This window comes from Manacus candei, unplaced genomic scaffold (genome assembly GCF_025592945.1).
Source record: "Manacus candei isolate 608988 ecotype Guabito, Panama unplaced genomic scaffold, ASM2559294v1 h1tg000071l, whole genome shotgun sequence".
Taxonomy (NCBI): Eukaryota; Metazoa; Chordata; class Aves; order Passeriformes; family Pipridae; genus Manacus; species Manacus candei.
Window position 1 is genome coordinate 9,266,667 of NW_026138119.1, and position 14,005 is coordinate 9,280,671.

The 14,005-nt window shown below is 46.0% G+C and overlaps 1 protein-coding gene across 5 annotated transcripts in view; it reads right to left on the minus strand.

The window, feature by feature from the left end:
* Window positions 1-14,005, minus strand: part of CACNA1B (calcium voltage-gated channel subunit alpha1 B) — a 308,320-nt gene that overhangs the window by 89,435 nt on the left and 204,880 nt on the right. For 4 of the 5 annotated variants that reach the window (XR_007907763.1, XM_051807855.1, XM_051807858.1 and 1 more), the window contains exons 19-20: window positions 9,838-9,944; window positions 3,004-3,066 (exon numbers count right to left, since the gene is read on the minus strand). Coding sequence is in view for 4 of the 5 variants with exons in the window: in XM_051807855.1 (XP_051663815.1) it covers window positions 3,004-3,066; window positions 9,838-9,944 (170 nt within the window). In the remaining variant the exon portion in view is untranslated. The remainder of the gene's footprint in view (window positions 1-3,003; window positions 3,067-9,837; window positions 9,945-14,005) is intronic. The other variant, XM_051807859.1, reaches the window with a different exon arrangement.

A 14,005-nucleotide genomic window follows, 5' to 3' on the forward strand; every position in this document is an offset into this window, starting at 1 on the left:
GGAAAGGAAACTAAGTTTTATTCTGGAAAAAAAATTGGCAGGTTTGGTACTTTTGGAAAAAAAATCATCCTCTCCTTGTGAAACACTGGCTTTCCCTTTATTTACCATCCTAGAAATTGCCTTAAGAACATGGAATTTGTCCTGTCTGACACCTCAGGATCTTGTTAGAAATGAACCATCAACAACAGCAACACAAAGAAAACCTCAGGTGAGTGAATGCACCAGTTGGGATTTCATCACCCCTTGCAATGTAAGGACTCACAGGAAAATTCAACACCCCACAGCTCCTAAATTCCCCACTACTGGAAGAACCCAACCCAATTATTCCCTTGGCTGTGTGTCATTGCCTATGTACATTTAAATTAGCTGCCAGTATGTATTTTAGATAAATGCTGATCTACTTAAAGAAATAGAGCATATCTCTATTTAATGACCTTCTCTCAGTGAATGAAAAATGTATTTTGTACTTCTTGCCTTGCCTCTATCACGAATTTGTTGTAGCACGAAAGGCTGGAATTAGCACAAGAAAATGACTCACCTTGGTTTTAATTTATTGGTTTTTTAAGAAACTAGCTCAGGGATTTTGTCTCTAATTTCTCTCCAATTTAGAATTATTATTTTTTTTAAAATAATCAAAGAAAGAACATGGAGAAAACCCAGCTCAAAAGGTTTTGGAATAAGCTTTGTTCTCTCAGAGCAGATGAGCGTGGCTTTGTAAATCCTGGTTCTTAGTGATATTAAAGGCACAGGGTATTTTATACTGTTCAAGCAAAGGAACAGGGGATTTTTTGCAAAGTTTTAAAAGCTCTTTTTGATTAGTAGATTACTGTCCCAGAAATGAGAGCACTTATATCTGTTCAGTGTAATTACAGCAAAGCACTCGCAGTGGGTAGAACCAGAGGGATATAAAAGCACCCTAAACCTGTCTAAACATTCACCCAGGGAACAGGAATCCACAGCACCTGCCTGGCTCTGGGAGGGGTTTCTCCAGTTTATCTATTTGCATTTAAAATCAACCCCCCCCATTTCTAACCAGGTGAGTAAATAAACCTTCAGCTGAGTAAATAAACCTTCAGATGCCTCCACACCTCAGGGGGGCTTTGCTGATGCCCTGTTGTCTCTGGGACTTCATACACTGCACCCTCTGGTGAGGTTCAGAGATTTATTTCATCCAAACAAGGGGGTTTGCTGGGGAAATGCTCTTTATTTCTCATTTAGAAAAAAAAAAGCGCCCGCTCAGCTCCTCCATCAAAAGCAGCCCTGGTTTGCATAGGAAATTACAAATTATGGCCCAGACAGTGCAGAGAGATGGGAGAGAGGATGAGAAACCTCAGTGACAGCTCTTTGCAGTACAAATTGATTCTGTTCAGAGAACAGATGTGAGTCATATCAGCAAAAGCAGCCTCTATTATCCTGTCTCTCTGGCTGGTGGGGAGTTGGGAACAGACCCAAACCTCCTTCCAAGGGGGTTTTAGTACCTGCTGTTTGATTTTGTCACTTTATAAAAGGCAGCTCTGCCTCTGGAAGTTTGGAAAAGGGGCCAAATTCTTTATTCTTTATTCTTAATTGGGAAAATATTGACTCAGACCGGTTTGGTGCAACTTCTACTGGAGCAAATCCAAGTGTTGGGGAGAGGGCAAGTCGGCAGCACCTCCCCTCCATCACCACCTTCAAACATTCCCCCTCCTCCTGCTGGGGTGGGAGACAAGGGGAAATTTCCTTCCCCTTTCCAAAGGGAAGGACACCTCTCTCTGCACCTTCCTGCCTGTCCAGACTCCCAGCAGCCAGGAAATGCATTGGGAGAAATGAGTCCAAACCTGCCTTGGTCTGGTTTAATCCCCTCATTTTTCACTGTCCCAGCCCTGTGAGACATCAACCCTCAGCACAGACACATCAAACCTACTTTTGTTAGTCACAAAAGCTCAGTCTTGGTCACACAGAAGCCAAACTCACAAGTATTTTTAATACAAACACCCCCAAGACACCCAGGAAAAAAGGAAGATGTCAGGAAGCTGGTGGGAAAGCTCCTTTGCTTCACCGTACCTTGGTCCCCGCTGGGGTACAAACCCCACACGGGTTGGAACTGCACTTACTTGTCTCTCCAAAAGCATTAAAGAAGAAAGACAACATCACAGGGTAAGAGATAACCCAAAGCAGAGACACTCCCACGGGTCGATGAGGAGCTCACGAGGAGTTTTGTTGGATTAGTCAGATGAGAATAAATGATATTTTCTACAAACCTGCAGCGGCGTCAAAGCGCCCCCTGATTGACAGCACAGCCAGCAAGATTGGTTTGTTAGGAAGCACAGGGAGTGAAGGGAAGGTTTTCCACTGTGTTTGCTCGACCTCAGGTCCATGGGAGTTGCCAAGTGCCTTATTTTTATAAAATCTGTAGCTTTAATTTCCAGCTCGAGAAGGTCAGAGCTCACAACCAGTTTCCCAAGGATGTCTCTACAGAGTTTTCCAATTTAGTTTCACTTGGACCCCATTTCCAGGAGTTTCTTTGGAAGTCCTCCTCCAGCTTGCACTCAAAGAGTGCACTTTGGTTCTCCTACTGAGCCCGAGGTGCAAACACTGGTGGAACATCAAAGCCATCAGCCCAGTGCACAATAAACACAGAGAACAGAAGTACAAGTGAGAACGAGACAAACCATCAAACGAGGGTAGATGGGAAAGGAGGGGGAAAGAGTTAAGGAAGGAATGATGGAAATAATTAAGGAGATGAGAGAAAAATGAAGGAAAGAAGGGGAGGAAGAGTCACAGTCAATGGATGAAACACTACAGAGTTGCTCACGATCAAATCACAAGCATCATATGACAATGTTCCAGCCCTTCCACTGGATGTTGGTCTGGAGGTTTTCCACAATGATGGGAATGATTCTTGGAAAAAAACAAGGAGGGACCAAAGGCACCAGGAGAAAGGGAAAGAGGGTGGTTTATAAATACAGAGGTAGAAATGATAAATAATCCATTTACTGAATATTGTAACAGAGAGCAACTCACGGTGAATTTACGCTGGAGACTGACGAGCTGCGAGATACAGTACCTCGAGTTTGCTTTACAAAACTGCACATGCAAAAACAAAACAAACAAAGAAAACAAAAAGTGAGAAAAGAAAAAAGGGGGGAGAAAAAAAAAAAAACCAAAACCAACCAACAACAGAAAAGAAGAAGAAGAAGAAGAGCAGAGAAACCATAAGAGACATCGGGGAGGAGGCTCGTACAGGCCGTGTCCTACGGGATGCAGACGTGCACCTCGGGAGGAGACCAGGCAAGCTTCACAAAGTGGGGAAGTCACAGACACACCACCCTCTGGGCGAGGGGAGACAACCAAAGAATCAAAAAACAGAACCAAAGGGTGGTGGGGGGAAGAAATTAAAAGGTGAACCGAAAGCCACAGGATGATGCGGGGCCGTCGCGCCTCCGTGTGCCATACTCACGGCGTGGGGTCCTCCGCGGAGTCACCGCCGGGGCCTCGGGGAGAGGCCTTTGGAGGACCAGGTGGGGATTGCTTTTACAGCTGTGCTGCAAAGAGTCCTTTCCAAGTGGGAGCAAGATGCTAATTCCTGCTCCAGCCCTGGGGCACCAGGAGGAAGCTTAACACGGAGAACATGGGCTGGGGAGAGGACCCGGGGCCACATCCCGGCTCCAAAATCCACCTGAGCTCCAGCAGGAAGCTTCTCCTCAGTCCCTGCCTCAGATGTGCTCTTCAGAGGCACCTACCTCTCTCCTGTGACGGGGACAGGGATGTGCCTGGGCTCAGACTGGCCAAATATGGGTCACTGGGTCTGAAAACCTCAGCTCTGCTGCGGCTTCATCAGGGCAGGCCCAGAATGGAAAGGAGCTTCTTTCAGTTCACAAGTTATTTTGTGGATTCTCCTCCATCCAGTGTTTATCTAAACACCATAAATGTGGGGGGTTCTAAACATGGAAATCACTGAATTACACAGAAAAAGAGTTTATTCTGCCTCTGGCAGGGAATCTACAGAAAAGCTCAGGATAGATCTTGAATGAGGCATTAATTTTTTCCTAGTTATAAAAGACAATTTTGATCAATCTACATCATTCAGAGAACTGTCCCCAAGACTGAAAATGAAATCCCTTCACCTCCTGGGTTTGCCTTTCCAGCTGCAGCATTTTTTCTCCTGCTTCCATGAGAGTTTTAATCTGTTAACAATCAATACCAGCAAACCAGAAGGCCAATTAAAGTCTAATGTCCTTTGGATATCATATAAGCAGAGTTTTTAATATACATTTATTACAATTAATGGATTATTCTAAACAGAAATGTTGGCCTGGGTAATATATATATATAACAAAAAATCCAGAAATTCAGAAACCTGGCATGAATATAAGAGAAATTATGAAAGGCATCATAAAAGTTTGGCTTGAAGCAAACAATCTGCTGAAACAGGTAAAATATGCTACCTAAGCTTCAGTATTTCTACATTTTTATTGTGCCAAATGAAATAGGAGTCAAAGTGGGGTTGGCATGCCCTGCTTGCTTGCCAAGAAAATGATTGTTTCCAGGTTGCTCAAGCTGGGGATCTTTTTACTCCTTGGCCGGAGGCTGAACCCCCAGGATGTCAGGGAAACCCTGCAGAGAACAAGCACTAATGGCCTCGAGCACAACTAAGAAATTTCTCTGGCAAAACAGGTGGAAAAACTCAGGATGGAGGAGAATGTGCTGGGCTGCCCTCATTTGCCTGAAGTCAGCACCAAGTCTGGTGCAACACCTGTGGCAATTTTGGGTTGAATTGCTGAGAGTGGATCTCCACATCCCTCAGCAGGAGGCTGGGATGATCCAGGGGGTTTATCCCAGCCTTGGTTGGGGCAGTGCAGGGTGGAGGCCACGCTCTCCTCCTGCCAAGTCTCCTTGTCACTTGGCCAGCCCCTGTTACACAAGCCCTGCAGCTCTCCAGGTTCACTCCTCTGCTGCCACTGCTGCTTTTTTGTAACCAGAAATTTGAGTGAATTTATGCTGGGTGAAAAACCACAAAGCAAAGCCACCTCCTTCTCCAAAGCACAGTACTTGAGTTCCACTGGATGCTACTTACCATCCCCGAGGGACAGGGCACAGAGAGGGTCTCTGGGTGGAGCTCAGTCACTGGCACACCACCAGCAAGGACAAAAAAAGGTAAATCTAACAGGAGGAATCACAGGACCCCACACACACACCAACACACTCCAAGGGGGAAAAGAAAAGGGAAGAAATCACGAGCCAGCAAGAGATAAAGAACAACTCCTCTAGTCTACACATCCCCCAGCACAGCAGGGACACGGGCTGGGTGTTCACACACGCTCCTTGCTGGGTCCTTGTTGGGCACCCACAGCCCAACAGAGGTGTGGGAACAGACCACAGTGTTCCCAAGACAGGGGGGAAAATATGGAGCCTCTGAGATGGAAAATGTCCTGGAGGAACAGAGCAATTCCCCCTCCCTCCCCTCCGCCCCCAGACCGGTACAAAAGGGACAGGCAGCTCTGAGAAGTCACAGGGAAGGGTTGGGCCACCTCTCTTTGCTCCTGGAGCTTCTCTCCTGGCTTTTCTAACTTGCTGTGGGGCTGCAATTAAAGTGGCAACTGCTCTGAACAACTCTGTGAGGGACCAGTCAGAGCCTGGAGATGAAGAGCTCGTGGGAGGCTGGAAGGTTGTCCTGGGAAGCACAGGTAACTCGGGAAAATGGCACCGGGTAATTCCACAGCGTTTGGGTTTGGTGCCCACATCCAGGAGGTCTCTCTCACTGTCCACCACATTTCCTCCACCACATCTGGGAAGTTCTCCTCCCATCCAAAACTCACCCCCTCCATACCTGTGATTGAATAATTCCCCTGGGTCTGGCTACAGCTGTAACCATGTTTTTAATTCCATGTGGAATTAAAAAAAACAAACCCGAACCAAAGTCACAGAATGCACATGGTTTCACTCAGTGTGACTTCACACAACTACCTACAGGCTCCTACAAATTTAGGATTGCTAAAAACATTTGCTATTTTAAGACTTTTCCCAAGAAAAGGGGAAAAGAGGCCACTGGAAAATCCAGTGGCTCTGGGTGCCAGGGAAGCCACAGCTCGTGTCCCTCTGGCTGGTCTGGCTGGGCCAGGGGTGCTCATCTCAGCCCCTTTTGTACGTGCCATTGGTGCATCTCTGGCTGGCACAGAAAAGGTGGAGGAGGAACCCAAACATAGGGAATTGAGGCATCAGGTTGAGCAAAACCAGGGAATAAAAGATATGTTTGCACTGGGGGCTCTGCAAGCCTGATGGCTCTTCCTTCCACTTTCCAGTGGCACCACAAAGTTCTTTGCCTTCTAATCATCCCCTTTTCCCCCCTCCTCCATTCTGGCCACCCAGGAGCTGCACCAATGGTTTGCTCCAAAGACCCCTTGGTCTGTACAGTGGCTCAGTTCCAGAGGCTGAGTGGTCTCAATGTTGTAGGACACAGAGGGGCTTCAACACAACGCCGGGCAAACTGAACGACCCCAAAAACTCACCTCCAGAAACAACAAAGCAAGGAAAACGCTAAACAGAAAACAAACACAGACAAAAAAAAAATCACAAAAATAAGAATGGAACAATGGGCTCAAATTAAACACGTATTTTCAAGCAAACGTTGCAACAATGACAAAAGCAACGGGTACCACCTAAAGGTTTTAAACCTGGAAAGCCACAAAATTAAAGGGGCCCTTCGGGGTAGAGTTCACCGGGTGAAGAGACAAACTGTGGTCAGGCAAATCCGTCACCCTGTGGTGGAGCAGGAGGCAAACCACAGGAATTCTGGAATGAAGGAGCTACAAACAAGTGCAGAGTGTTGTAAGGGAGCCCTGTGAGGCAGATGTGAGACTGATGATGCCTCGACACCACTGCAGTGATGAGCATGTTATTAAAAGAGATCCCCAGGACATCCATCAGTCACAAAGCAATCCGTGGCTCACACAGCAGTGTGAAGGTGAAGGTGCCTCTTCAGGCCCTCCAAGCTGACACACTAAATAAGCAACCAGGGTTTCATGCTTAGGAAAGGATGTTTTGCAGCCAACGCAAGAGAGTGAAGATTTTTTGGAGGTCAGTTGTGAAAGGAGGCTGGAATGGCAGAGGAGAGAAGAGGGCACAGCCTGGAGCTGCCCCAGGGCAGGTTTAGGTTGGCCATTGGGCAGAAGTTGTTTGCAGAGAGAGGGATCAGCCCTTGGAATGGGCTGCCCAGGGAGGGGGTGGAGTCCCCGTCCCTGGAGGGGTTTGAGCAGAGCCTGGATGTGGCATCAGTGCCATGGGCTGGGTGACAAGGTGGGGTTGGGTCACAGGTTGGACTCGATGATCTCGGAGGTCTTTTGCAACGCGGTTGATTCCGGGATTCTGTGTAATTGGTGCAGGGAAACTGCAGGCAAGGGAAAACCAGAAATGGAAGAGCAGACAGAGAATCACAGGATATTGTGATCCCCACAGGGATCAGCAGGTCCAGCTCTTAAACTGGGATCAAAGCCATGAGCTGGGTGTAGTGACAGCACTGAGCTGATCTCAGGGTCACCACGGAGGGTGGAAAGGCCTGGAAGGAGCTTCTGGGGAGATCCACACCCTCAGTCCTTGATGCAGGACTGACAAGGGAAAGGAATCAAACAGCCAGCACAGCACTTCAGCACTGAACCAGCACAACAACCAGGAGGACTCTTCCCCAGGCTCAGCCCAGGGACAGCTTTGTCACCTCTGTGGGAGGTGGACAAGCACACCAGGGACATGAACATCGTGACTGAGGGAATGCAAGTCATGGTGCCCTCTGCTAACAAACACCACTTTGACTCATGCAGGTGGAGAAAATGCTGATTTTTTTTTTTCAGAACATCCATCCATGCTACAGATGCCTGCCAGGGATGAATTCGTTTTCATCTGAAAAGAAAATTAAACTGTAGAACTAAGAAATGATTCCCCAGGAGAAAATAAAAATACAAACTGATTGGGTGGAGCCACCTTGGCAGGAGGCCTTTGGGAGCTCAATCCCAGTTTTCCCAGTCCTTGTTCACCACCCACTTGGTTCTACAGGTGTTTGTTTCTCACTTCTTTGTGCCCAAGCTCTGCTTTTGTGGTGCTATTTCCATACACCAAAAATCCCATTTTCAAGCAGTTTTTCACTCCTGGCATGTCCAGCTCTGGATCTGATCCCACAAGACTTGCCATGGACACGGGATCTGCTCCATCTTCAGGATCACTGAGAAGTTTAAGAGCATAAAAAGTGAAGTGATGGGGTAATTTGTGTCACCACTGGACAGAGATATCCAAGGGAAAGGTGCTTCAAACCTGAAAGTTGCCATTGCTGAGCCTCTTTGGAGTCCATTAAAGTGGGTTGTTTTTTTCTGCTGATTTCTAAGAAATCTTCACATTGATTAAAGAAGAAGAAAATATTCATCATCACCTCGCATTTTAAAATAAGAGGGCCAAGAAATTAATCAAAGAACAAGAGCAACTGCCCTCATTTGGCTTCTCTTCAAGACTGGACAGGAAAGCATTGTAAGGAACAGATTATATTTAAAACCAACAAACAGACACAGCATAAAGAGGAGCTGATTAAAGCAGAAATGGCAAATTAAAATGGCAAGAAGAATAAAATAGCCAAATTAATAATAATCATTCCCTTCACATATAACAGACTGGCTCCATTTGGCCCATTGTCTTTGATGAAGTGGATTAAACTCCCAATAACGAGGGTCCCAAGAGCTTTGCACTGAAAGAACAAGGAGGGATCTGGGTGCATTCCAGAGATTTGGCAACAAAATCGAACAGGAAATTTCTATTTTAACTCCTGAGCTTCCCCAGCCCTTGGAGGTCTCCCCTATAAAAAGGGTCTGGAAAACATCAGCTGCTCCCTGTAAAAATATAAAAGTCAAATATCTTGGTACTGGTTGCCCTGATGTTAAAATTCCAGAAGAGTTCAGTGAACTTTTCAGAAGAACTTTTATTTTTCAGTAAATCCTTGCGAGGTATCACAGAATGGAATCCCAGGATGGTTTGGGTTGGAAGGGAACTTAAAGCCCATCCAGTCCCACCCCTGCCATGGGCAGGGACACCTCCCACTAGCCCAGGTTGCTCCAAGCCCTGTCCAACCTGGCCTTGGACACTTCCAGGTTGGCACATCCCAAGCACAGGCAGAAGTGACCTCACGAAGACCTGGACAAGTATTCCCACCTACAGATCATCATATCTTCACTTCAGTTAGATCAGGATCCATGGAAAGATGGTGTCCAAAGCAATGTTTTCCAGGGATTCTGGAGTCACAGAACTCGTGCAGATGTTCTCATCCATAAAATGCAAATTGTTGTTTCCGTCTACAAACCAGTGGCTGTTCACATACGTGGTTTTATTCACCTCAGAACTCTTTCAAATGGCAAAGAAAAAAGAGCTTTCAAGCATATTTTTCAGGCTGATATTGAAGGGGAGGCTTTTACATTTAAATTCTCAGAGATTGTGAAAGAATAGTTAATACATTCCGTGCTCACATTCCTCTGGTCATTAAAAACCCAAAGTGCCACATTAACACTTCACCTGGTGAAATCTATCCTAGGACAGCTTAAAAAAAAAAAAAAAAAAAGAGATCCTTCTAAAATACAGTTATGTAGAGCAAGGCAAAAGATGAGGCATTACAAAAGAAACCCCACCAAATGAAAGAAACCCTTAATTAAATTCATGGTTAAGTGATCAGCACTGAATATTCAGCCAACCTAAAGCCCTGCCAGGAACAGAGATGGTCTAGAAGGGCTCACAGAGTACCATGGGATGCTCCAGTGGGACAGACACACAGTGACACTGAAAAACAGCCCCCAGGTGGTTCCAGTTCCCAAAGAAGCAAGGAGTGCTTACGCTGCTATGGAAATGTTGGCTGCAGACATGGGGCTCACTTCGGCCACTTCCTTGGCCTTCTGCAGGGCCAGCTTCTGGTTGGTGGCTTCCTCCATCTCCTCCTCGTCCTGGGGGGGGAAATCAAGAGAAATCAGAGCACACAACAACCCCCAGAGCTCCCCAAGGCATGGCTGGGGTGGGACTGTCACTGCTGTGCTGGGAGAGCGGGGGGAACTCACTGACACAGGGCAGGTTTTTGTATCTCCCTGCAAGGACCCCCGGGCAGGGTCTTGGTGTGAGCTGAGAGGAGAAATGAGAGGTTTGGTCGAGTTCTCTGTGCATTTTCACCAGGAGCATGTGTCCCTCACAGAGCTTTGGTGGCTCTCTGGGGTCTCCTCTCACCCCTGAGCACTGGGCAAGGAGAGCAGGGAGAGCCCTGAGCTGATGGTGAGAGAGGGGGATGAGGAGCATGGCCTGAGACACAGGAACGTTTGTCAGACTCCTGAGAGCACAGTCTGGGCTGGATATTGCATGTCAGGAAACACTCTCCAGGCAGGGCTGGGAGCTGGAGCCACTCCTGCAGCTCCACAGAGGGAAAGACAAGCTGGGACAGACAAACTCAGCCACACCAGGGATGTGGATTTTGACCACGAGTGGGACATTTCTGGGGTGCCCTGAGCCCTCTTCACCCCAACCCTGTGTGTGTAAAACCACCCTGAAACCACGTCCTGCTGAAAGGCAGGAGAGAGGCTCCTAAATCCTCCCTGACTTCTTGCCAGTGGGTGACTTTTCTGAAAGAATAAAGGCAATAAAACCCAATGGGTTTGACTGGTCCCAGCAGTTTTCCCCCAGATATTTCCACTCAGATGAATCACTGAGGACTCAGAGGGTGAAAACAAAAAGGCACAGTATTAAATATGGTCTGTAGACTCAGGCATAGAGCAAAAGAGGGTTCTGTCCATGATTTCTGCACACCATGAGGATTTTAAAGCTCTGCTGGCACAGCAAGGGCCTGCAGAGTGTAATTGGGATTTATTTCCTCCTGCCCAACACGAGAAGCACCACTCAGATTCAAACCACAGGACCTCAAACAACGAGATGAGGGCAAAACACAAAGTGCCTGGTTCATCATCAGTGGTCCTGCAGGGTGAACAGCCCTGAGACTTTCCAGCCAGCCAAATTAATATTAAAATCATGTCAGGATGAGCACAGGAGCTCTGATGGCAACGTCAGCATCACACACAGCCAGGGAATAACCACATGTCACAGGCTCTTCTGTCAAACTTTATGAAAGGCCACAGGTCTCTCCCTCTCTGCCCTTCAACAGCAATGCTGTGAGGGAGTTAATCTTCAAATAACAAGAGCAGGCAGCAAGACAACCAGCTTTGAAATGGGAAATCAGAGATTTATCCACCCCCAATTCCGTCTGCATCAACGGCCCCTTGCTCTGACTTTGGTGTTGTTTCAATTGAGCTCATTTTGAAACTGTTTTCTCCTTTAGAAGTAAAACAGAAAAGGTGGAAAATTAAGGGGGAAAAAATTGTTAGCATATAAGATTTTTCTTTTTTTTTTTCCTTTTTCAAATGTTAGCAAATACAACAAGGCAACTCTTAGTGCAGTGAGTGAAGGACTTGAGCCAGGCCAGGAATAAAGGACCTGCTGAGCAATTACACAAGGTCAATATTTCTCAGGTGCCAAATTGCAGTAAATTTATCACTGGTTTGGAGGCTGGTTGGAGATCCAGGGGGGTTCATGGTTTAACCCTGGCCAGCAGCTGCTCACTCACACCCACCCTGGTGGGATGGGGGAGAAAGTCAGAGGAGTATAAGTCATGAAATTCATGGATTGAGATAAAGACAATTTAATAGGGAGAGTAAAAGCCATGAAGACAAGCAAAGAAAGGAATTAAATCCCATTTCCCATCACAGGCAGCCCTGTGATCACATCCCTGAGCCCTGCCCAGGACATCAGGGCTCCATCACATGCAACAGTGACTGGGAAGGACAAACTCCAGCCCTCCAAAGATCCCTCCTTTCCTCCTTCTCCCCCAGCTTTATGTGCTGAGCATAAATCCATATATTCTGGAACATCCCATGGGTCAGTTGGATCAGTTTTGTCCTCCCAAATCCTTGTGCACCCCCAACCTCCCCCCTGGGCTCAGCACTAATAAAACATCCCTGGGTCAGACACCATTTCCAGCCCAAATCCAAATCCCAGCCATCAGCTACTGTGATAAAAAATTAACTCTGCCCCATCCTAGCCCATCACAAACCTGCAGAATATAAGATTTTTTAATGAGTAAAACCCCAATTAAAAGGCTTTTAAGGATTTCCTTTCGCCCCCCAGGTATGTTCAAGTTGTTTCCTCTCCTGAGGAATCTCCCACAGCCTTAAAATCAAAGGCTCTTTTTTTCTTTATTTCCACCAAGAGCACCAGGTGCAGTTTTTAAAATGGCTTTAAAATGTGTAGCTTCTGCTCTATCCCCCCTGGTGCCTCAGGAATTCTGCTGGATTCCACATTGTGAGGTACCAGCAAAAAATACCCATTGTGTTGTTGTAAATTCAGCCATCCCTAACTCAGAATGAGCCCACTCTTCAGCAGATATTTAATGATATTATTTAATAATAATACTATTTAGAGTATTTAAAAGATTAATATTTATTTAGCAGACTATTTAATAATATTTCTGTAGCTCCTCCCATAGAGAAATTGCAGATCACTCCAAAAATTAATTAATTTTTTGCCTGATATTTGACCTGAGAGGTCTCACTGGAGCTCTGATGGCAACATCCATCCATCCATCCATCCATCCATCCATCCATCCATCCATCCATCCATCCCACCTCCACCACCAGCCCAGCCTGTCACACTCATTCCAAATAAAGTGCACATAAAGGTCTTCCCTGTAAGGACATCCCTCTTTTATGATTCCTTTCTGATTTCTAGAGCCCTAAATCTTAATTTAAACCAGTTTACCACATGGCAAACCCCATTTTTGGAGCTAATCATGATGATAGAGATCATTAACACTGCCTGTTCTTTAATAAGTTCACCAATTAAAGCCCTCACTGTTGGGGGGAGGAGGAGGAGGATCCATGGATGTTCAAATCTTGGTTTGGTTGCTCCAGGATATTATTTCTGGGAATTTCTCAACACTTTCATACATTTTTATGTCAAATTCACACACCCCTTCTACTCCCCCATTCCATGGTTTTATCCTGGTTTCTCAGGGATCACTGAGATCAAAAATAACCACTCTGCTTTTAAGATGTTTAGGAAAATAAAGGGTCAGTTTTGGTGGCTTTCCACTCAAGTTTGATGAGGATGAAGGAACTGCTTTACCTCAATCCATGAATTTATCTCAATCCATAAGTGACAAAATTCATGGACTGAGATAAAGACACTTCAATAGGGAAAGTACAAGCCATGAAGACAAGCAAAGAAAGGAATTAAAGGTGGGATGGTCAGGGGAGAGAAGGTTTTAAAAGCAAATTCGGGGGGCAATTGTAGATTCCATCTCAATAAATGAACAGGGAGAAAAAACTGCCAATATCTGGGAAAAAACAGAGGGAAGAGAACCCAGAGGCATTTAGAAGAGTTCCCAGAAATCACTAGAAATTGGGTTGGCAGAGTTTGAGTCAGTGGGAAGGGAAGAAAAGGGCAGCACAGAAGAGGAGGGGAGAGAGCAGGTTCTTTATAGATTGAAAACAAAGGTGATTCTTTTTTATCCCCTCCTTTTTATGAGTCATTCCTAAGCTCTGGTGAGTTTTGTAACACGCACTGGATGACCAAGCTTAAGTTAAATATAGTTCCAATTCCAAGAATTCCTTTACAGGTCACAAGGCCCAGGTAAGAAATGGTCACAATGCCACGCTAAATAAATCCCCATTATCACCCAAAAGTGGAAATCTCAGCTGAAATGTTCAGTCCTGAGGCTGGAAAGCTTTGTGGCTTCCCAAAACAGAGGCAGTTGCCAACTGCTCCTGGTTTGCCCACATTATGTGCAGCACTGATCTCCATTTGCAGCATAAATGTCAAAAAAGTCCCCCGAGATCAACAGACTCCTGAGTAACTTAATTGTGTCTCTGGGCCATTTTTTTGCTTTTGCATGATCATATTTACTTAGCAGGAAATCCCTCATTCTCCAGGTATGTGTATAATTGAATCACTTTTATCTTTTTCCTCTTCT